The following is a 25125-nucleotide window of genomic DNA, read 5'->3' as shown; positions in this document are numbered from 1 at the left end:
AGACTATGACAGGAGGTCAAGAACCCAATAGTATATGGTAATTATTTCTTATTTAGTATCGCTCGGCAGCTTGGCAGATTCATATAATATATTTACTTTGACGTTGTTGACTCCTCGGTAGCCAGGCAGGTTCTGATCTCTCCGTGGCGTTGTCCCGGTATTTATAAGCTTTTATCCAACTGTAATTAATGAGCGATTATGACAAAATCATGCTCCTTAGTACAATGATCATGGAAGTGCGTATTTTGTCTTTAATTTGTGTATTTTCCGTAAGTAGAGCCTAAAACTATCGTAATTAACGTGTCAGTAGATAGAACTTTCTTTTCTAGGAATTCTTGAAAGATTAGTGCTTATTTCATTTAGTCTGTCATCTAAAATATTGAATTACAACGGCTCATCGGTTGGTGCGAATATGATTGGGTCTAACTATTCTAGGTACGAATCATAAGGTATGCGGTAACTAAATTATATCAAACATCCTGATAGAGGCATCTCGCCACATTACCCTCTCCTCCGAGTTCATGCGCCCCGCATGACATTTAGAAACATAACTTCGTATTCATAAATTACGACAAACTGAAAAATGCAGAGTATATCGAGGCATTGTTTAAATGTTTCTCTCTGAAACAATGCATACATAAGACAATATCTTTCCTTTAATCTTAAGTTGTTATCAATCACATAGCATATTGAAAGTCAGTTTTTCTAAATCTCAGACTGTCATCATATTTCAAAGATGATAATCAGAATCACATGTTCATCAGCACTTCCACTGAGATCTAGCCATTATCGTCAACGTAAAATTTGATACTTGATGAATAAGGTTCATAAATAGTTTTACTATGTTGCATTTTCATATGCTTTTTCAAGTATGCAAGTTTTAACATAACTTTATTACATATGTTACATGTCCTTTCTAAATCTTTCTTCTTTGAACACTCGGCAATATGGTTTTCAAACCTTATACCTTCTGGTATATGTGTCCTGCACACTGGGCATATTGGCAAAAGTTGACGTTTCTTCGTCTTGCCCGCCATGCTAATATCTTTGCAAACATCTGTATTTTGTAAGGAGTCTACGTTTTGGACTTTACTGTCGCTGTCTGTATGAACCTTTCTTTTCCTACGGCGTGTCCGTCTTTTATTCGGTTCATCAGCTTGTCCTGGCTGACCAACTTGGTAACAACCTATTCTTCCTGTACAGAACAAGTCGAAAGTTTGTCCACGGATTTGGATGGTATTTTGTACAATGTCTATGCTTACATCATACATCCGCATAAAATCAAGGCCCAGTACCACGTCCATGTCAATCTCTGCAACTATGACAGTAGTACGGCAATATCTGTTGTTACCAAATAAAATTGACAGCTCTGTTTGTCCTTTGACTTTCAAATAATGTCCACTCGTTGATGAAACTTGGAAGTCAAATTCTTTCAAAGTGTGATTATGCTCAATTGAGCTCCACAATTTGTCGGATATGAGAGTCAAAGTAGCTCCCGTATCTATCAAACAATCTACTGGCTTCCTGTCAATACTTGCTGTGACATATAAACCTGATTTTCGCACGCTCTGTTTATTAAATCTGCCGTCATCTCTATTTTTGCCTGCCACCGATCTCAATTCTAAGCTGCCTGATTTAAAATTATAATGGAACTCTCGTTTTCTATACTTGGGAGGAGAGTTTGTAACACCCGAATTTGAATGATGGTATCGTCTTTTCGATCTATCTTCATTTGCTCGATGATAAGGTGTTTGTCTGTATTTATCTTGTTGTACTCGTCGTCTATCATAACTGTATAGTCTATTCATGGATCTATCTTTAGTCTTATTGTATTGTCCTTGGCGTTTCAAACTATCTACGCTATGTTTAAGATTCAAAACTACGTGTTTAAGATCTTCAATTTCTTTTGACTGTCCCTCATTTACTGCGCTTCTAAAGATTCCCTCTTCTTTCTTTTCTGCTCGATAGAAGGCCTCCAACTCCACTGCATGTCTGACGGCATCGTTTAGATCCGTAGGCCTGGCCTGCTTAATTTTGAGACGCATTTCTGAACTCACAAGGGCGTCGATGAATTGTTCCTTAGCCAGGGTCTCCCGAACGTCGGCTGGGGCATTAGGATATGCCAAGTTAGCTAGACGTCGGATATCCTGTCCCAGTTCGGCCATTGACTCTGTAGCTTTCTGTTGTCTGTCTCTCAACTGAACCCTATATAACTCGGTTTGATTTCTCGGTGAAAACCTATCTTCTAAAGCTCTTATTAATTCATGATAATCCATAGTCTTTGAATTAAGGTTGCCAAAAACTCCCTGGGCTTGTCCTCGTAGTGATACGGATAGATACAAGCCTTTCTTGTTATCATCCCAGCCATTTAAAGTAGCACAGGCATCAAAGTGTGCCTTATAATCTGTCCATGCACTTGTCCCGTCGTATGTGGCTGGCTTCACCAAAGTCGTCTTACTGGAGCTTGATATTTTTGTATCATCACTTGAATCTAAAGTTTGCTTATCCTCAATTTTTGGTGGATGGTCAACCTTTTTTATGCGCTCCGTCACAAATCTATCTGGTTTTAATGACTCTCCTTTATCTCTTGATTTAGGTGTTTCTGGTAACAGACGTCTAGGCTTCAAAGGTCCTTTATGTTTCGTAGATAACCCTTCATCAGGTCTGCCTGGTGGTATCATTTCAAAGACATACTTTTTATCACTCTGTATTGGGGTTGAGGTTCCAATATCACTCAAGGACTTATCTATTTCTTGTTGTAACTTTGAAATCTCTCGTTCAAGTATCAAAATCCTATTTTGTCTCCTCAACCTCTCAACCTCTTCAACCATGGTTTCGTCGTGATGAGGCAACCCAAACGTGTGCTCAGCCATCTTTTAGCGTGGATAAGATAGCCTTTATGAAGCTATGAATATGTCCCACGTTGGGCGCCAAATTTTGTAGCGTGCACGGTCTAGCTCAGTATATTAAATATAATATAATTTTCCTATGGGCTTCCTTGCCGAATGATTGGAAAACAAATGATTCTTAAAATGATTGGTGAAATATAAAATAATTAATGCTAATCAATCTATCTCAATTTAACTGATGATGAGCACTCAAAATTAGTGGATGGGATCTTGTAGTATGGAGATTCACAACAAACAATGCCTGAGGTGAATATCATACATTAAGATTTTACCAAAATACTACTAGATGCCCAGTTCCTGTCGTCGTGGCCCTTAAACGAAACGCAATGTTTTGAGTAAGAACTCAGACTATGACAGGAGGTCAAGAACCCAATAGTATATGGTAATTATTTCTTATTTAGTATCGCTCGGCAGCTTGGCAGATTCATATAATATATTTACTTTGACGTTGTTGACTCCTCGGTAGCCAGGCAGGTTCTGATCTCTCCGTGGCGTTGTCCCGGTATTTATAAGCTTTTATCCAACTGTAATTAATGAGCGCTCAATGATTATGACAAAATCATGCTCCTTAGTACAATGATCATGGAAGTGCGTATTTTGTCTTTAATTTGTGTATTTTCCGTAAGTAGAGCCTAAAACTATCGTAATTAACGTGTCAGTAGATAGAACTTTCTTTTCTAGGAATTCTTGAAAGATTAGTGTTTATTTCATTTAGTCTGTCATCTAAAATATTGAATTACAACGGCTCATCGGTTGGTGCGAATATGATTGGGTCTAACTATTCTAGGTACGAATCATAAGGTATGCGGTAACTAAATTATATCAAACATCCTGATAGAGGCATCTCGCCACACTATATTTAGTCTGAAAGTTTGAACGCTTAACATTTTCGTAGGAAAGGCTAAAACAATAACATGGATGTATTTCTCTTTGTTTATTTAATAAAATTCCAGTTCGTTAAAAACGTACATTTTCATAATAATAAACTAACGATTTAAACTTTTAACTAACTTTCACAATAAATTTACTTTTTTTCCAAAGATATTGCATTATTGTTTCATCTTTCACTTATAAATTTTATAGAATCTATCTAACGTTTACGAATTTATTTTCTTATTACATCATTTGTATACTAACTATAGACAAATATTCTTTTGATAAATCGTTCCACTAATACATATGATGTTATTTCTAACGATAACGTTTTATCAGCTATTTTTAGACTTTTATAAGGCCTTTGACACCATATCCTATCTCCGATCCACCAGTACACATAAGCTCCTCCCCGGTCGTGAAAGTGGCATCCACAGCCAAGAAAAGACATGCCATGCCCATCTCTCTTGGTTCTGATACTCGATTTAGCAGCTGAAAATAAATAAAATGCAGATTTGAAATATTTATGTGGCTTAAAATTTCTTTCCTTTTTACAATTTCACGTAATAGAGATTTGTCTGGCGGGGACAACTTTTTTACATTGTCATTCAAATTTCGGAAAATGGCGGAGATAACAGATGACGATTCTGCCCACACAAGTACTAGATATGAACTTCTTAGCAGTATGTTTTTCATACCTTGTTCTAAGTTAATATCGTGTCTATGTTCCTTTGTTTGATCCTCGTTGTCACTATGTTTTATATTGTCTATCTATGTGTACATCCACACATATGCTTGTTCTATTTGAAGTGATTTTGTACTTAGGACGTGGCTATTTATACTGTACCATTGCACCATGTTGTTATATACATTTGTATTTGTTTGTCCTATATAATATATAGTATCAGCATCGTTATAAATAAAAAGTCTCGGCTATTGTCTTCGTTTTAGCCACTTTTCTGTATAGAGGAGATATTTACAACGAATTTTAAGTTACAGGTGATAAAGTTAATTTGTTGATTTTGGTTTTAGGTGCACCTACGGGATACTAGCTATATTGCAACAATCGTAACTGAAAAGTTAGTTTCATATCTCATTTACATAGAAACAGAAACATGATGTATGGAATCAAAGTTTTTATATGGAACCACTGCGATAGTGTTCAGACCGCATGAGTCACCTCTAATAATTATTCCAATGTCTTAATATTTTCATACTCTAGTTGTTCTAGAACCATATGGGACGTAGAAGAGAATTCAACTTTGTACTTCGAAGAAGTCATTTACAGAAGTTTTACTGACTGTCAAAACTCACAGTGAATGAAGCTACTACTTTATTTGTTTCCTCCGCGTCTCCACTTTCGGCGATAACTCTGCGATACAGTGGTGTATTTACCGCGCTCGGAGATATTCTAAAAATTCGAAAATAAAGAATTGCAACAAAGAAAGCTAGAAATATTTCCTTTTTGCAAAAACGAACAGTCACCGTACAGCATTTGTCATTTGAGCCACGCCTTAAGAAAACAAACGTAGTGCGTTTGCAACAAGCATGGATTCCGAAAAGCCTGCGCATCCGCGCAGTCTGGTCAGGATCCCTGCTGTTCGCTTGCAAAGACTATTGCAATTAGAGAAACCGTTAGCGAACAGCATGGATCCTGACCAGACTGCGCATGCAGGTTTTTCTGATCAGCTGGTTGCAAGCTATGTTGATGCAGGTGCGGCTATTAAATATACTATGTCAAAAGTACCAAATGAGAGTTTTAAACTTTTTACTAGTCAAAAATTAGAGTGAAATAATGCCTCTAAAAGCGTTTGAGTAATGCAGCAAGCATATAAAGCAATTAAAGATTATTTGTTATCAAAAATGTTATAGCAGAAAGATATTTCAGGCATTATACCATATACATAGAATGAATTATTTCCTGTCTATACAATACTTACGCATTGACTCGGACACCATGTTTAGCTTCGTCAATCGCAAGAGCCTTTGTTAACGATATGCCACCACCCTAAAAATTAAAGGAAAACGCTCTGATTCACACAACACACGAACTTCAGTGAGTAAGGATTATCTGAGAACACCTGTTACAATCTAATTCATGAAAATGCTATTATATAAATAACTATCATTGATCGCCCGGCCAAAGACAGTCTTCGAAATAAGTTATTTTATGCATGTATAATGACTTACCTTTGTTGCACAGTAAGATGGCGAGTTTGCAGTTCCAGCGTGTCCACTTATACTTGTTATATTAACAATACTTCCCTTTGTCTTGCGCAAGTGCGGAAGTGCGTACTGTAAAGTAATGACATTGGTTAAGGCAAGCTCAGGCATAACATGTTGTGCGGTGTTCCTCCGTGAGTACGGTAATAGAATCCGTTAATGAACCACCACAATGTCTAAGTTACTTAATTTTTTTTATGTTATGATATTCTACTGTGGGAATTAGGTATTTCTTGCCATTTAAATACGTTAGTCATTTTAAAGATCAGCATGCATGCCATAATTATTATGTAAATAACAGCGTGTTTTGGCAAACTTAACAAAGAATATTTCCAGAGGAACTACTCTAAGCCTTGACGCCCTCGGTTAAAACATTATCCTGTGTATACTATTTTCGAGATAGTAATTGTTAAATCTTTATTAACGTTGCAATTGTTTTCACAAAAAATGTGTTAAAGAAGCATACTCACTTTGCTTGCTGTGAAGTAACTGACAAGGTTCAAATTTAGAAGATCTTTGAAACTTTGAACACTTAATTCATCGATGTTCGTATATCCTGGATCTGAAAATGAAAATACCATTAAAATAATATCGTGACTTTATTTCCATTGTGTTAAATGCAAATTAATCATACTAAAATCAGCGTTTTGTTTTTGTTTGATAACATCATGGAGTTTAACTTTATGTGGAATCGTGCCTTTAATATTCCGCACAACAAGACAATGTAACTTTATATTACAGACCTACACATTTACTGTCTTAAATAATCACGCATTTCACTAACGTATTGCAGTCTGAAATATCGTAATAATTGCGTCTTGTGGTTTCAAACGTTAAATATGTCACCGTTTCAAACGATTTTCACTCTTATTTATCTACACTTATGATTATTTTTTGCTGACATGACACGTATATAATATAAGGGTAAATCAAACAGTGCCTTATTCTGCATATGGTTCTCGCGGGTTTTGTATGGTCAGATCACACACTGAGCAAATGCCTCGTGGGGTCCAAGCCTGGCAAAATTCACTCAAGCCGAATACTTCATTGCAGATAAAGGCACGATTAAAATAACCCAATTTTATTAGCCCGCCCGCTTAGTCGGGTAGGTAGAGCGTTGGTCTACGGATCGCGGGGTCCTCAGTTCTATCCTCGGGTGGGGCGTATGTTCTTCATGATTATTTGATAAACGACATTGTCTCTGAAATCATTAGTCCTCCACCTTTGATTCAAGTGGGGAAGTTGGCAGTTACTTGAACAGGTTTGTACTGGTACAGAATCCAGGAACACTGGTTAGGTTAACTGCCTGCCGTTACATGACTGAAATACGGTTAAAAAAACGCCGTTAAACCCAAAACAAACAAACAAACAATTTTATTAGGTACATAATATAATCAATATAATAAACAAGACCATTTTTTTCATATATTATTTTAATAAAAATATATATACATAAATACGTTTGTCAGTAAAAATATAGCTCACTTCATAAACATTTCTATTCCAGTTGTATTATCAAACAAAAGTGTATTCAAACAAGTAGTAATAAAATGTATACCAAATTGAAGTGATAAAATGATACACTTACGACCTCCAACATTATTTACTAAGCAATCAATTTTTCCATATTTCCTGACAACTTCTTCAATGACATTCTAAAAAGAATCCACCGCTTGCTTTAATGCTTTAAAATTGCAGCAGGCTCTAAAGCCACTAAAAGGTTTGTCAAAGCTACAAGGCATATTTATTAGTTACATTACTGACATATTGACCCTTCCATGATACTTCTCCATTTAGTTTAAAAACACTGTGAATAAATATATTAAGCCGAGTTTAAATTGAATTGTCCGATAGTAAAACATGTTGTTGCTCAGGAGTAGACAGCCAGTCCGACTGATCTCCCTTGCCAGTTTTTAAATATACACGTGTTCCTGCAGATAATATAGTGTCATTCTATTTTTCAAAATATCCCATTGGACGTTTTCTTTTGGATACATAGTCATCCAATGGGATTTCTAATTTAATTTGGTGCGCACAAAATATAGACATAAAGAATACTCATCAGGATACTGATCATTGTCTTGTTTAAAGGTTTTGACTGCTCATCAAGGTATTATTTATGGCAAGGGAGGACACCTGGGTAGAACTTAGGTCAGCTGTATGGTTTCCTTACGTGAAATGAGTCAGCGACTTTTCCTACTCAACCAAGAAAATCCTATCAATATATTGAAAACTATTATTATTATTACTACACACCATTTATATAAATTTATATGCTACTTATTAATCTCATTTATGAGTTGAGTTAATTTACTACCTTTATTTCGTCTTCTTTTGTCATGTCACAGCGTATATAATGCATATTTGTATGGTTTAATTTAGTACCGACCTCATCTGTAATACAATGACCAAAAGTAAAAACGCAAATATTATTAACTTCGAGTCACATACAGCATTTTTTACTTCAAATGTATTTTTGATAATATGACTTTGGAAAGAACATTAGCGAATGTATCAAAGTATCTGCTGAATAATTATGTGTTACAAAGACTAGATGGGATTAGTTTTGTTGGTCCAAACTTTATCATTGTTGCTGTCGAAATGTAACATTACCGTCATTTGTCTGAAACTAATTTCTTATAAAATATAATAAACTTTGTTTTAAAACGATAGTTAAGCAAAACATCAAATTTATTAAATCAGTCTTATAAAATGAACATACCATTTACATCTAGGACGACTACTTGTCCACCATGGTCGGCTGTAATTTGATTACAATTTTGAATATTGATTTTGCTGTTAAATACAACATTTCCAAGTCAATAAAATAGCAACTGGTATTTACTAAAGGGGATACAGATACAACTTGTTCATGCCAATACGTCGCACAGGAAAACATATTAATGTGCATATCTACATCATGAAAAAACATCATTTTCAACGTGATACTCATCGTAAAAAGCACATTGCAACTGCAATAGAAGTTACATGAGACTAAATGCCTTACTTATTACATATATAGAATTACGGCATTACGTTTTATTGCTATTACAAAAGCGCATTTGCTATCCATTATTTAAAGCGTCTACGCCCATCTTTCACTGAGATATATTGTCATCAGACATCAGCATTAAATGTAGACAATCATCATCAATTTCTATTTCAGTTTTCAAAAGATCAAAACTGCAATACAATGTTATGTGGTAACAAGCATTTTTTGAAAACGAACTGTCAATTCTAGTCGTAGTACAAAATTAAATTGTTCTTGCTTTTAAATATGAAATATGGGCATAAAACAATTTTAGAGACTTTGTTACAAACATAGAAAAACAGGAAAATATTACGTTACCAAGAACATCCGCACATCCGCGACCAATACCACAGCATCCACCAGTAACAATGGCAACCTTGTCTTTAAATCGATCTCCGCTTGACATTTCCGAATCGTGAAATTGATACTGGTACCTAAAAGGGTCAAGTCACCACGGTTGAACTGATAAGGAAAGAAAAGAAAAGAAATTGATATCAAACAGTTCCATAATCGAAGTTGTTTAAGTGTTTGTTTATTTTTTTGCTAAAGGAGGAGAGTTCATCCATGGGAAAAATGGGAAAGATCTAGTATTGCTAAGGATCAAGTTGACGAAGACCAAGCGGCTCCTAAATGGTGTCAAATGACTCCATTTGAATAAAAATTGGGAGAAGGCCTGACAACGATGCTGCAGACGATGTTAGAGGAAGGTCGGTCAAGTGGTCCAAGAGGTCGCTTAAAGATTTTCTATCGTAAGCTCTACTGGTACCTGCAGTCTAAGGGTCACAATACGAAATACATGATCCATGGAAGTGCTTACAACTTTTATATCTTGATCAATTATTCTTTTTTTTTTATTTAATTTTTGTCTTTTTGTCAGTTCCTGTGATATGCCGGCTCCATAACTTCAGATCTCCTTTCTAAATTCCAGTTTGTTTAGTTTACTCGTATTTTGGCATTACGTTTTCTGTTTTTATTGTGTCTGCCTGAAACAGGCGGAAGACTCAATGACAGACAGTTTTTAAGCGGATGGCTAGGAGTGTGCTTCTTTGGTATGATTTGATATGCATTTTTATATTACTTGTACGATCGTTTTTGTGTTTTACAAACTTTTTTCACCGAGTCCCGCTATGTATAATATAATATAATTTACGTGCAAAAAATACATGTTCTTTTGTTTTTGAAATGCATATATATTCTTGCGCTGCCAATGGACCTCCTGTAAATACATGGGTGGCTCACCTATATCCCATGTTCACTCTCCTTCAAATTGCACATTAGGAAAAATGTCATCGATAACCGTGAATTACTGAATCGCGTGCCACTTGTGTGGTTGTTAACTTTTAGGAATCTATCAACGGTCTTGAGAAGTATCATGTTTTAAGTTGAAATCTATCAAATTATGCAATTCGTTTAAATAAAAAAATATAACTCCTGAAATTGTGTCCCTGCTTACCGAATTTTAATTAATATGTAAATATTATGGTAAAAGTATTGTTTGTAATTAATTAAAACTTGTAATATGAAAAATAAAAATTATCATTTTAAAAACATGAATACATGATGTTAGTAGTTGAAAAATTGGTACGCCATGGTTATGGATATTTAAAACATGTTGATTGTTTCCAAAAACAATAGAAAAGTAATTAAATATTGTTTGTTTGTTTTGGGTTTAACGCCGTTTTTCAACAGTATTTCAGTTATGTAACGACAGGCAGTTAACCTAACCAGTGTTCCTGGATTCTGTACCAGTACAAACCCGTACTCCGCAAGTATCTGCCAACTTCCCCACATGAATTAAATATTGTACCGGAACCGTGAATATATCACCTACGTAAACAGTACACTTTGTTTTCTTGTCACGTTCTCATGCAAGAGAAGCGATAATACATTTTAGTTTTATTTTAACGTCTTTACAAGTCTTTGGGATATGTTGGTAACCTCAACCTTCGGTCTCCTCCCAATCGACAGCACCAGTTTACAGCAATTTTAATACGAATGGGCATTGCATTTATTCACAGGTGTGTAATTCTGTGGATTGATGCACCAAGAAATTCATAAGTAGTCAACGAGGAATATTAAGATTTTACAGAAAACAAAGCTATTATCGTTCTTGGATAGCATTTACTCTGATACATGTACGCGTGGTAACGTGCAGTCTTTGAACTATGTAGAAAGCGAAGTTTTACGTCAGTTTAAAGTAAGTGTAATATAAAGTTAGAATAGTTTAATTGTTATCTATATGATACTCTTAAAACTGGATCTTTTGATTTTAAAATTTATACATTTGATTATGTGACGTTCATTTTTAGTGTTTTTCTTTCTTACATTTAAACCTATTTTGAATTGGTAATGACAATAATACGAATATATATATGTGTATATAAACACATGCCCTCATCTTAACATGGGTTAAATTAATTCCCTGCAAGCTTGTAAGCTCTTTAATGAAATCAAACATGTATATGTCACAAACACAGGTTAAAAAAGAGACTTACCTCGGCTACTGATGCTATATATTATCCGAACTATTTTGTGTAATCACTGTATTTAAACGTGTAGTAAGAGGCAATACACATTGAACGTCCTTGTGATAAGTTATCTTAGTTAATACTGCACTGAAACTACAGGTTAATGTTTATCTAAGATATGTATATGCAGTTTGACCTAGTTTAGATTTTAAAACAAGTGATGCAGAATAGAACCCGTCTAAAATAATGCAGACTAAAACAGGTTAACCACATTGACTCTAAAATGAAATAATGATATGACAATATGGTATTTTGCACAAACTAATATATTATTCAGTTAATATCGTTATTAAGCAGTTAAAGACGCACCACAAAATGACTGTATTCTTTTGTATTTCTATGATAATAATTATACATGTCTTGCAATAAAGAATTGAGAAATGACAAGTTTAGAGATCTAATTATTTTTTATTATACCGATTAAGTGATTTTAGGCACATTTAGTGCTTGATCAACTCCTCACTCCGACACATGACTCGTTGTGCTAATGCGATAGAGAAATTAAAATGAAATCAAGAAACAGGTCCTTTTCGCGCTTTGGATTCATTGGGGAAGGGGTGGGGTCCATTTAATATCTGTGTAATAGAATTCTGCTGCAGTCGGTGCTAGGGGACGTGAGGGGTAAAGCACTTTTCGTTACCTCCTACGAACAGATCAAATCACCTATCATTTTGCTTTTAGTGGATGCATTCTATGCTTCAGAATCGTACATGTATTTGGGTTAAGCAGAGTTAATTTTAATTTGAATAGTATCAAAAATTGGTGATCTCAGTTAAGTTCTTGAAGGGGACATCCCTTTTTCACCATTCATTTCCATCTGTACAATTGTGTCCAGTTTTTAAAACGTGACTATATATCATCTGTATCAGCTGTACTTAAAACATCCAGTATTATGTTTATCTATATGGACATATTTATCTTTATTATACCTCACATAAATGTCCAATGCAAATTTCGCATTAGTTTAACTTGAATAATATATCATATTCCCCAGTGATTTTATATCACATGCGCAAAATCGTTATTTTCAATTTCTGCGCAGGTGATATGATCCATAATTTCATATTACATGCGCAACATCGTTATTTTGTTTTTCTGCGCATGTGATATTATTTTTTCATATCACCCGACGAGAGATTGATACTTCCGCATTATTTTCGTTTTTATGCTACGTGTAAAATATTTCGATTACAATTTTTCATCAGATATTGAATCGAAACTACAACAATAAGTTTGGAAATGATCTAACTAAGAAAATGAGTGCTCACACTTATGTTTCATTTAGAAAAAAGAAAGTTAACGCCGTCTTTTTTAATGCTACTGATTGACGCAATGTTGAAATATTAGAATGAATATAGGGGTCAGCGATATGTAAACGTCTCGGCTAAATCTATCAAAAAAGTCTTATTACAGCAAAGTCGCCACAAATTATGAGTGCTAACAAATAAAGACTCTAATTCTGTCTTCATTATTTGGTTAGTAATTACTTTTTAATGTTAAATAAAGTATTATGTTGATTTTCCAGTAAATGCTTTGACCCTTATATGCTTTCGGTATAATAAAATAAATATTGCATTCCTGAGAGGGTGATATGAAAAATGTTCACCCCTCGAAATATGAATATAGACCTCGGCTGGCGCCTCGGTCAATATTCATACATCTCGCGGTGAACATTTTTTATATCACCCTCTCAGGAATGCAATATTTATATATTATTATACCTCACATAAATGTCCAATGCAAATTTCCCATTAGTTTAACTTGAATAATATATCATATTCCCCAGTGATTTTATATCACATGCGCAAAATCGTTATTTTCCATTTCTGCGCAGGTGATATGATCCATAATTTCATATCACATGCGCAAAAGCGTTATTTTGTTTTTTCTGCGCATGTGATATTATTGTATCATATCACCCGTTGAGAGATTGATACTTTCGCATTGATTATTTTCTTTTTTTATGCTACGTGCAAAATATTTCGAAAAACAATTTTTGATGAAATATTAAATCGAAACTTCAACAATAAGTTTGGAAATGATCTAACTAAGAAAATGAGTACTCACACTTATATGTTTCATTTAGAAAAAAGAAAGTTAACGCCGTCTTTCGAATGCTACAGTTTTACGCAATGTTGAAATATTATAATAAATATAGGGGTCAGCGATATGGAAATGCCTCGACTAAATTTATCAAAAAAGTCTTATTACAGCAAAGCCGCCACAAATTATGAGTCCTAACAAGTAAAGACTCTTTAATTTTGTCTTCATTATTTGGTTAGAAATTACTTTTTAATGTTAAATAAATTATTATGTTGATTTTTCAGTAATGCTTTGACCCTTATAAGCTTTCGGTATAATAAAATAAATATTGCATTCCTGAGAGGGTGATATGAAAAATGTTCACCCCTCGAAATATGAATATAGACCTCGGCTGGCGCCTCGGTCAATATTCATATATCTCGCGGTGAACATATTTCATATCACCCTCTCAGAAATGCAATATTTATATAATATAGACAACGTCTTAATAATTCACTTCTTCAAAATATGTTTTGTCATAAAACACCGGTCTAACAACAGTACACTCAAAATGTAGTCTGGGGTAAGTAGCGTCGCAATACATCCATAATATAACCTTTGCTTTACGCTTGAAACGTTTTATAATCCGTTTCTAATCAGATACTTATAACCAAGTTTAGGGGTTTTCTGTATGTACGCATACGCGTATCTGATTTGAAATTTCCGTTTCCCTATCACTGAATGTTTGCTTGTTTGAAAACGATTTCTAATTATAGTTCTAAGAATGTTTCGAACTTGTACGACTCATCTTGTGCAAATATTGCAATGTTCTAAATCCAAATACTAGTTACATAACATAAGGATACCGAATGAAAAGAAAAGTTAATACTATCTGCACATCAAAATCTCACACTGTTATCATATATTAAGATAAACTGGTCAAAATGATAAACGTAAGCAAACAAAACAGTGTCCAGTGCTATGCTTTATTTTATATCTAGTCATATATACTGCATATCAGTTTACCACCTTCTTAAAGTTAGATCAAGACAAATCTTCATGTTTAAAAAGTAACACTTTAACACCATGTAGTACTATAAAAAATATGTAAACTTAAGACTTTTATAGAAAAATGTTTTTATAACAAGAAAAAATAAACAGGAAAAAACCAACAACAACACGTATAGTGTTTGTTCATACATTATTATTAACTTCCAACGTTCTGGTGTCAAGCATCATTTTGTGACTTGATAGACAAATTGAAAACTTGCATAACCCCCTTTTGTTAAGAATTCCTTCTAAACCGTTCTCTTACAAACCTATTCTTCATGTTGTAGGGTATTTCCAAAAGGCGTCTCACCATGTACTCAAAAAACAAGCGAAATTATAAACCCAGTTCCTATTGTTATCCAATGAAAGGGACCCAGTGGACCAAAAGTTGCACATATGCAGATTCTAGTAATAGTAACCAAAACAAACAATACAAATACACATAATACAAGGAAAACTATCTTGTATCTACAGACACGATCTTGAAAGTGTCTTGACATAGGCTTTACTTTTACCCTTTCATAATTGTAATCATATTCTGAAATTTGTATCGATGATAATTTCTGAGTCATAGATTTCAGATAAGGTAACAGACCTAGTTGTGATCTGTAAAATAGAAAATTATAATTTGAAAAAGATGGAAACTCTTTAATAGTGTTATATTTAGACATTTTGTTAAGTATTTGTATGACACAATGTCCCATTTCTCTTGTGTTACTGTTTGTACACTCATCATGGTGATAAATCATCATTGTTTTTATCTGGTATGATGAGTAGCCTCTAAACATCCAAATCTCTGTAAAGAATTGATCTAATAGTTCATTATCTTTGTTTCCATTTATAAGATACTTCAAGATCCTATACACCTTCGCGTGTTTCTTTGATAACACATCTCTCATAAAATGCATTTCAGTCTCGGTAAAAGAAAAGTCTGTAGAAACACGTAAACAGTGTGTTGCAGACAGGACTTTTTCACGGAAGGATTCAGGTTTGGCATATTCGTTGACATAGCAAACATAGAACTGTTTATTTTTATCACCAACAATCATTTTGCAAGCTGGAACAAGATCAACATAGATATGTCTGTCTTCTTCTCTGCCATTGCTATAAACGAACTGTAGCATAAATGCTGGACCATGTTTCTTTAACAACTTGTCAAAATAAAGTTTTCTATGTCCATTTAATTTCTCGAGCGGAGAGGTATACCTTAAGGTATCTTTCTTAACAATTGTTTTTGAAATGGTAGTTCTGTCTACAATTTCCTCAATGTTTATGTCATGTATAAGTTTGGTTTCCCGTTGAAAACTTAAAATTAGGAAGATAAAATCAAACTCATTTGGAAAACAATTTTTGGTTCCTTCATAAAAGCTTCCAACTTTAATGAAAGCACTACTTGACAATTTTACATTTACAGACTGTTGTAGCTTTAGACCACCCTTTATTGGGAAATAGACTTCCTCCAAATATTCTTGAGAGTTTTCCTGAAAAGCTTCCACAATTTCTTTATTGATAGAGAAATCTTCTAGTACCAGATCAACTATTTGCTGCACAAGAAATTCTATCCCAGTCTGTATGAAATTTACTTCATCGTTTCCTGCTCTGATTACACACTCCTTTTCGTAAACGTCTTTCAAAAGTAATTCAAGATTGTTTTCCATTTATTCCAAGACCAGTTTTCCAAATGACAATGAAATTTGCGTCTCACTCAATTTTAATTCAATGGCTCCATATATTTTATCACATTCTTGTTCCTTTTTGTCATTTTTGGCTTCGTTCATTATGCAGTCCAGCTTTATTTTTTCTATGTCTCTTTCTGTTCTGAATTTTAGCTATATGTTTTATGGCGTATATTCCCCTCATAAAGTAAAGACATGTCCGAAAAAAACCAGCTGCTTCTCGTAAAAGCCTTTTTCCATAATCCCTAGTATGTTTTTTTTCTTTAATACAATCATGTGTAGAATAAATGAGACAGTTCACAATCCATATAAATTGCACCCTAGGTACTACTAAATGCATGAATTATGATTCCTTTTTCAACACTTTTCTTTATTCAGTACTGAAAAATATATTACAATCAATGATGGAAATGTAACACTGAAATATATGGTAAAGTTTACAATAAGAAAACTTCAAATATCCTTAAAGATAGCCGTATCAGTTAATACATGATAGTCCTTCCTCTGATGAAAACAGTTTCCCTGATAAACTATCCTGTATTACAGCATACATATATACATAAACTCTCAAACAAGTGTCTTCATTGATTGTTACTAACGCTATGTATTCTGTAACCATGTCTCTTATCAGTAAAGCGATTTTAATGGGATATTTAATCTTGCGGTAGTTTAGTAATACTCAGATTAGCCATGACAATGTATGACATTTATATATTGAACGAGATAACCCTTTTACCAGATAACTGTGTCTTTTAAAGCTACTTGCCCATAGGTTGGAAGAATATTTTCAACATGTTAATTTCCAAAATTTTGTATAGAATGTATATATATATAGAATATATATATAACACTGAAATATGAAAATGTGGATGAAAACTTAGTCCCTTTAACAGTACAATTTCAAATAATACATAGACAAAATCATTAATTTAAACGAGTATTTCATGAGAACGTGATGCCGTGCTTTTTTATAACTTTTATAACTTTTTTATGACATTGCATTGTCGTATATATTTTTAACTATAGCGTCAAATTTTACATTTCTCCTTTGTTGAATTGTTTTATACATAAGAATTACATGTAAAGTAGATTGCTGAATAAAAAATATTAGGTTACAGTTGAGGCTCCAATCAAATTTGTAGACGAGACTAAATTTGAAGACAGTATCAGAATGGTTTCTTCATTCTTCTTCCTGACTTTAAATTAGACTTGCCCCAAAATGCTTAACAATTAGTTCTTTCCACAGATTGTGGCGCATTCATTCGTATGCATATAACAAGTTTGAAAAAAAAAATAATCCAATACTTAAAGTGAAAACAAAGAACTTGTATCTTTCTATTCAGCAGTTCTTTTATAGCATTTGACATCAAAGTTTTTTTCTATACATAAAGCAGACGTATGAATATTAAGTTATTGCTACTTCGGATCTATTTGTATTAATCCATTATATGATATATTCTACAAGTGACCTGGTGTTCATGAGTGAGTTAGTTTGTTCTCTCATTAAAATCAAATACATTTTATTTTTATGTCATGCCCTTTTGTAGGTTTTACCAAGGTTTTACTACACTTTACACGCAAGCTGTTTTGCTGTCTTAACATCACAAGGTTTATGAAGAAAACAAAATATGGATATTTCAACATTTGTTTTGAAGATGTGTATATTTATCTGTATATGTAATAAAATGTGTACATCTACGTCCGCTTTGAAGTTTATATATTAACAAAATGTTTATCATGTAGCTGATATAATGATAACTAATGATACAACGAAACTTGGAGTTCTCATTTCACACTGAAATCACTGTTTAACTCCATATCCTATTTCACTCCCGCCGGTGCACATCAGCTCCTTGCCTGTAGTAAACGTGGCATCTACAGCCAGAAACAAACAGGCCTTTGCTATTTCCCTTGGCTGACCGATTCTGTTCAATGTCTACAGAACAAAAGAGATTGAATTATTTTATAAGAAAATCCTATTCTCCAAAATCCTACATCTGGAAACGTTAGTATATTTCTCATTTGTCTTATTTATTTTGTTGCATTTTATCCTTTAATGTCATATGGCAATATTTGAGCATTTGGTGGTATAGGAAGACCCCATGTGCCCCTTCGTGCATTGTTTCAGGCGCGGGAAGGCTCCTGCGTAGAAAATCTGACCTTCCATACGCCAACTGGATAGCTTCCTCAAATGAAAAAAATCCTACACCCAAAGCATATTTCAAACCCACAGCGGCGGGGCTTATGTAATTTGTACTCAGCGACCTTAACCACTCGACGCCTCATATACGATTCTACGTGCCATAAAGTGACGATATTGTAATATATGCATTACAACAGCCCATGACATAAAACACAATTTGTTCACCGGATTTGCTAGTTATTGCTAACTGTTACATTATACAGGTAAAGGTGACAAAGCGTCCAAGAGTCCGAGTATTGACATGAATAAATGTTAAAGAAAAGGAAAGTTCATAAACTTAATTTTAACTGAAATCTAAATCATGTTCTAATGGTTTCAACTAGAAAGCAAATAACATGCTACCAACTGATTTCTGCTCCACCCATCTCTCATAGTTGCCCCTTCCTACATTCCCTACGTCTACAAAATTGCAATCGGCCAATCACATACATTACACTGGCTAATTAGTTAAGAACTTTATAGTTACGTGCAAAGAGCCCAAGCATTTCATTCTGTCTTCACTGATTTCTTGTCCTCCTACTTGTTCAACCCTACGCATTAATGGTGCATCTATGCAAGCAGGGGAAATCCTGAAAATAAAATATATTGTAATACAAACACTTTAAAATAATAATTGGAAGCCACGAAAGTGGAAAATACATCATAGATATCCATCGGCTGTTACAAGAATGCAGCTTTAATTACATGATTGTGAAAATCGGTACCTCGGGGTCCTTTACTTCAAGATCGCCAATATTCGACTTACAATGTTACTTGATGTGTCTTGTTCGCCAAATGTGTTGCCGTATTTCCACATATGTGTCCATACATTTGAAAGTGACATATACAATTTACTTTCATTCTTTTGAGAAATGAAACAGTATTTGAATAAAATAAAAAAAAAACTGTAGTTTATTTAAAATAACAATGTCAACAGCCAAAAGATTAACTTTTGATTGCACAAATATGACTTAGAGAAACCCGAGGGAAGTGATTGAACCGACTGGGTTAATACTTATAAATCTAACAGTTTAAAAATACCAGCATTTTAGATTTTTTTGTTGAAGTTTGTGTTCTGTGCAGTGGAGACCTATCTACAAAACTGATAGATCTATGAGAATTTTTTTTAATTAGTGGAAATCCATACATGTCATTGAGAATACGGTTTTTCAAGTTCAGGGAAAATATACGTAAAAATACATCTACCAATTTAATTGAAAATTCAGAAGGACGAGAATTGTTTTGAAATATTTTTCCATGATTTCAGATTTGTTATGAAATGATTCAGCTTAAGTCAAATTGAGTATAGTGTGTTCATTGCTGTTCTTGCTTTGACATAAACCGATTGTAAGGAATGAAATTGTTAAAAAAAAGTGGTTGACGAATCTATGGTAATCAAACTCCTGCAGCGCAAAAATATTTTGGTGCGACTTTAAAATATAGCACACTGCTAAGTAAACAGTGGTATCAGTAAATATTTCTATAAACAATTTCTCCTACGAATTAACTCTTACACCGTGTTTTGCTTCGTCAATGGCAAGGGCTTTTGTAAGTGACAGACAACCGCCCTACAAAAGGTATGATACACGTGTATTACAAAATATAGATCTGGTTACTTGTACCATTAAAGGGTAAATCATTAATATAGTACCATGTATCATATTGTGACATGAGTTCGTCCTTAGTGTAAGCCAATCCAGTAAAGTTGTTCTATACGGGATTCTAAAAAGCTGATTTAATATCTAAATCTTTCCAAGTATGCTATCTATAATATTTCTTTTTTGATTATGTCGAATTTAGACTTGCACATACACCATTTAGGTTACATGGCAACCTTTTCAGCTTTAAGTGGTAAAAAAAGCTCTCAGGTGTCACTCCGGGCCTTGTTCACGGCCTAGGCGGACATCTTTAAAGAACTAGACACCCCTAATACCCGGAAAACCAATTGTATGGTTTACCAACATAATTAATTCTACACACGAAGCATGGTTTCGAACCCTTATATGAGTGGCAAATTATTCGAAGTAAGCGGCGTTAGCCACCCAATTGTTAAATACAACAGATATAAATATACAATATCGTCATGACGCAGAAAACTGCTTGCATATTTGGCGTACGTTTCGATAAAAATACAGGCACGATCACTATATCCTTCTTTTGGCTTCCATACTTTTATTCAATCTATAAACATATAAAAGTACGAAGTAGTCTTTGTGTGAACTACAAATCGTTCGAGTTTTATGTTGCTGACAATAATAACTCTAATGACATGTTAACAGAAAACTTACTTTAGTTGCACAGTAAGTCGTAGACAAACTGGCGCCAATGCGAGCAGCTGTACTCGTCATGTTAACAATACTTCCTTTACTTTTCCGCAGGTAAGGAAGCGCATACTAAACAGAAATATAGACTTTAAATATAAATATGACCTCCTGTTTATAGCTAAAACTGATCTTTCTTTAATATTGAAGTTTGGTCTATAATGAACATTAAACTATGAGTTTTTGCTTCTATGCTATCTTAAAAATGCCAATTCAAGGATAAAAGATGCCGGAGTCAAACGTTTTTCAATTTTCACTGTAAAAATAAGTGAAATCAACTAATTCTCATATGTTTCCATAAACTATAGTCTGTCAGCATTTAAATTAAAGCTTTCTTAAGAGATATAGCATTAATTTCATGATACCTAAAACTTTTCTTTTATTTATCTGTTTTCGTACAATCTGGAAGCTAGTGCCTTTAATGAGATGTTAAAATGAATGGTAAAGTTGAAAGTAATCATTTCTTCATTTAGAGTGGATTTTAGTAAAGGACAAGGTTCACTTAAGTCATATATGGCCTAAAACAACTTGGACATTTTCAAACTGGTTATAGCTGAAAAATTGTACATTGTCTGCTACCAGAATGATTATATTTTAAAATGAATTTAGGTTTATAGAAACAAATTTATCATTTTGTTAAAAAAATGTCACAAAATATTGCTGAAATCACAGACTTTTGTGTAACTGAGCATATTTTACCATATCTAAATCAAATAGGATTGATTTTAGTAGTGAACACAATCAAGAACCACACAAATATTTTGACCATTGGTCCAGCTTTTTTTCACAGAATTTATGCTCTTTTTTAATGTGGTCGACAGCTGTACTCCTACTGAACATTTCAGACTGTTATTAACTGAAGGGTTCCCGTGCTCTTTCTGTTAAAAATAGTTTCATTCACGTCAGATATTTTCTTTGATACTGCATACATTGTGTCATTTTGAGGGCAACAGTGAACCTTCTTCTTTTTGACTCCAATTGTCATCACTTACCTTACTGGCCGTAAAGTAGCTGACAAGATTAAGGTTCAGTAGTTCTCTGAAACTCTCAATGGTCAGGTCATCGATTGGTTGCATCTCTGTATCTAGAATACAAAATCCATGATCATCAGGCGTCAGTATAATAAAGTCCTTACCCTTTTCCATCATGAACATTATTTAGGTGTCCCTTTATTGTTAATAAGTAACAGAGGGAGGGAGAGAGAGAGAGAGAGAGAGAGAGAGAATGGTGGGGGGGGGTGCAAATTTAAATACGAACAACGGTCAACCTAAATACTCCATATGTTTTACATTTGTAAGTCATGGAATATGGTTTGAAGACTCCAGATTGTAAGTAAATTTTCCGAGTATGAACTATTAATACACGATTAGTGTCACCCTTCACGTGGATTTCGCTTCCCCCCCCCCCCCCACAAAACGCTACCACAAAAGAACACCACTCGCATCTTAACGTTTGGAGGACTATGTAGGCAGTTTTTCAATCCAATCAGGACTGACCTGTTTTGATTTCGGTATTTTTACTTGTTTCGTCGGGTCCTTAAAGGTGTTTCTCTTCTTGATGCTTCGTCTTCTGCAAAGGAACTGATTACATGTGCATTTGTTTTTTTTAAGGTTTGCTTTCTATAAAAATTCACAAGAGCATTTTTTCATTTAACATGTGCCTTCTGTTGCTATTGCTGTATTATGGGTTCATCTGACGGGGATTACTTTTATTTATACTGCCCATGACTATGGAATACTGTGGGGCTAAGAATGAGTTAAGATGCGTACCATAAACCGGTTTAAGCTCCCCAGTGGTGCGTTTTGGTGAAGTAGCGTTTCTGGAACGTGGCATTCCCTGTTATATATATTCTTATTTTCAGCACTTTTAAATATTAACTTTTTGTTCTGTTCTGATATTGTTAAATTTGCCCTGATTTTAGATAAATATCACGGTTGCTGCATATTTCATTACCTCTTAAGAACGGTTCCCAGCCAGCATGACTATATCGGCCCGATATAGGTATAATGTCGGAATGTCGGCAAAATGTACCGATGTAGGGCCGACGTCGGGCCGTTGTGAGTGAGTGAGTTATGTTTTACGGCGAATCGACACAAACTGATCATATATCGCCGAGATCGGACCGTTGAGCTGCCGCAAACTATTGAAATCGGTAGATCGACATCAGTCAGTGTAACTATTTCGTAAGTCGGATTGACATCGGGCCGATATTGGATTCTCTAATATAGCTATATTTTTCATTTTTTCAAAACATTATTGATAAACGTGAAAAAGTAATCTAAGTGTTTATACGTGCTAATTTATTATGCAAATATGATGTATGCCAGAATTAATCAAACTAGGTTTTAAACAAAATTTGTAGAAGGTATTTATCAAAATTTTATATGTAATAAAGGGAGGTTATAATTAAGATGCATTTTTATTTTATGTAGAATGACGCCATAGAAATATTTATATTTACAAAAAAAAATGAAAATATAAATATGTTTAAAATTCTAATTGAACAATTTTAATAGTGTTAAGAATATACAGAAAACTTATGTAACTGTATAAAACATGTAGTATGTATAGTTGTAAAAAATATTATATTAATAAAAACAAATAACCATCATACACATGATGCGAGACACATCTGTTCTCAAGTTAATTATTCTGAGAATTATGAAGTGTATATTTGAAGAACACTTTGATGAAACACTTCGTGTCACACTATTTCGCGACAACGATATGATCTGCCAATATCGGGTCGATATCATTTTGATGTTGGCCAAATATCGATTGCCAATGTCGGACCGATGTCATTATGATGTTGGCCCGATATTGTCTGCCGACGTCGGGCCGACATCATTCCTATTTGCAGCCGAAATTGAAGCCGGTATCGAGCCGTTATGGACAACGCCGTCGGTTTGATATCGGGCCGATATAGAATGTTGGCTGGGTTTAGATTGTTTTGGGTTGAGCGCCTTTAGAGCAAATACATTACAAGAACATAATATGAACAGGAGACAGAATTAACATACAGCAACATTCACACAAACAAGAACGGTAAGCGTAAATTTGGTAATCGCTTTAATTTGGATAGTTAGATACCAGTAAATGACAGAACTGATTAAAAACCAGGAAATCCTGTTTCCATTACCAATTTTTCAGCACCATTTCAGATATGTCACTGAACCACGTTCCTATAACTTAAATGCAACTCAACAGAAAATACTTATACTGCATATCTGTTAATATAGCAAACTTTGTAATGTTATATGTACACAAGATCTTTTTGAAATAGTGTTTGCCATAAAAGAAAAATAGTTACGGTTTATGTACACACCGCAGACTGGTTGTCTGCATGAACATCCGAGCACCCCGAATCAGTCGCAGAAATTCGTAAACCGCGCCAACATGATTCGTTTACTTCTTTTTCGAAAGAAGACACTATATGCAACTGAAAAAACACTTTTAAAACAGTAACGAAGTTAAAGGCCGTCAAGTTTCTGCCTGGAGTGCAAACAAACAAAAACAATCCTAAAGCCAGTGCGAGAAAATAATTAAATAACTAAATTTTGCAAAGTATGATATTTGCTGCAAGAGGTATGATGACACTAAATGTAAACTTTCTGTTAGAGCAAAGTTTTACTTTCTTTTGAATGTTGAATATTTCATTGTAAGTGGATACATAAAAGATAAATCTTCATGCAAGGCGGTGCCTTAATTCATATTATTCTCCGCACTGACCTTTCAGGGGTTTCACTAAGCATAGTAATGGCAGTTTTCACCTCTTCGACATTTTTTGTTGTTCTGGCCGTTCCTGGACGCCCAAGATTTCTATGCCTTCTGTCTTCTACTGATGCAGATTATTCCAAACGTTTAACGGTTCTCTGAATCTGCATTTTGCTGAGCTGTCCGGGGCTAGGGTGATTCTTTTTCATTGTTTTCACTACCGTTTTCAATAATTTAGTTTCATAATACAATTTTATAACGTCTCTACTCTGTTCTGTTGTAGGAGACATCTTGAAAACAAATCCACAGGAAATTACGTCATCAATGACGTCATAACGTCAACGTTTTCAAATATTTTTACGTTAATAAAAAATGATCATTCTTGCATAAAAACTACTTTTTTCACTGGATCCGCCCATGCATTAACGGGAGAAAAATCGTGTGCAAACAAGGCAATTCACGTGCTGTTAATACCCGATTTTTATTTTTGAAATGCTTTGCCAGGGATATATGTATGTATGTCTACGCACATTGATATTTGGCATCTGGGTCTTGTTTCTTCCTTAACAACCTCATCTTGTAGCATTATAAATACA

The 25125-nt window shown here is 34.2% G+C and overlaps 2 protein-coding genes across 4 annotated transcripts; both read right to left on the bottom strand.

The window, feature by feature from the left end:
* Positions 1-3828: 3828 nt before the first annotated feature.
* On the bottom strand, positions 3829-11686 carry LOC128549158 (17-beta-hydroxysteroid dehydrogenase 14-like). Of its 3 annotated transcripts, none has more exons than XM_053525578.1 (10): positions 11532-11686; positions 9355-9498; positions 8728-8766; positions 8323-8399; positions 7594-7660; positions 6476-6567; positions 5973-6077; positions 5723-5790; positions 5097-5193; positions 3829-4274 (listed from the first exon to the last, which is right to left on the bottom strand). In XM_053525578.1, the coding sequence occupies exons 2-10, from the start codon at positions 9440-9442 to the stop codon at positions 4128-4130; spliced, it is 780 nt and encodes a 259-aa protein (XP_053381553.1). In that variant the 5' UTR covers positions 9443-9498; positions 11532-11686; the 3' UTR covers positions 3829-4127. The 3 variants fall into 3 exon arrangements, with proteins under 3 accessions (XP_053381553.1, XP_053381554.1, XP_053381555.1); XM_053525579.1 differs by having other exon boundaries at positions 9355-9470; positions 11532-11682; XM_053525580.1 differs by lacking the exon at positions 5097-5193 and having other exon boundaries at positions 4132-4274.
* Positions 11687-17901: 6215 nt separating this feature from the next.
* LOC123557722 (17-beta-hydroxysteroid dehydrogenase 14-like) lies at positions 17902-20883 on the bottom strand. Its single transcript, XM_053525581.1, has 4 exons — positions 20783-20883; positions 19995-20062; positions 18982-19084; positions 17902-18248 (listed from the first exon to the last, which is right to left on the bottom strand). Exons 1-4 carry the CDS (start codon positions 20840-20842, stop codon positions 18114-18116), a joined length of 366 nt encoding a protein of 121 aa, XP_053381556.1. The 5' UTR covers positions 20843-20883; the 3' UTR covers positions 17902-18113.
* Positions 20884-25125: the final 4242 nt, after the last annotated feature.

This window comes from Mercenaria mercenaria, chromosome 15, assembly GCF_021730395.1.
Source record: "Mercenaria mercenaria strain notata chromosome 15, MADL_Memer_1, whole genome shotgun sequence".
In the NCBI taxonomy this organism is placed as follows: Eukaryota; Metazoa; Mollusca; class Bivalvia; order Venerida; family Veneridae; genus Mercenaria; species Mercenaria mercenaria.
This window is presented reverse-complemented; position numbering and strand designations above follow the sequence as displayed.

Coding starts and splice junctions, on each gene's coding strand:
- LOC128549158 (XM_053525578.1), bottom strand. CDS start 9,442: ATGTCAAGCGGAGATCGATTTAAAGACAAGGTTGCCATTGTTACTGGT. Junction 8,400..8,727: donor AGTCGTCCTAGATGTAAATG/GTATGTTCATTT, acceptor ATTGTATTACAG/ATGAGGTCGGTACTAAATTA. Junction 5,791..5,972: donor CATCTTACTGTGCAACAAAG/GTAAGTCATTAT, acceptor TTTAATTTTTAG/GGTGGTGGCATATCGTTAAC.
- LOC123557722 (XM_053525581.1), bottom strand. CDS start 20,842: ATGACGAGTACAGCTGCTCGCATTGGCGCCAGTTTGTCTACGACTTAC. Junction 20,063..20,782: donor CGACTTACTGTGCAACTAAA/GTAAGTTTTCTG, acceptor TACCTTTTGTAG/GGCGGTTGTCTGTCACTTAC. Junction 19,085..19,994: donor CACGGTGTAAGAGTTAATTC/GTAGGAGAAATT, acceptor TTTTATTTTCAG/GATTTCCCCTGCTTGCATAG.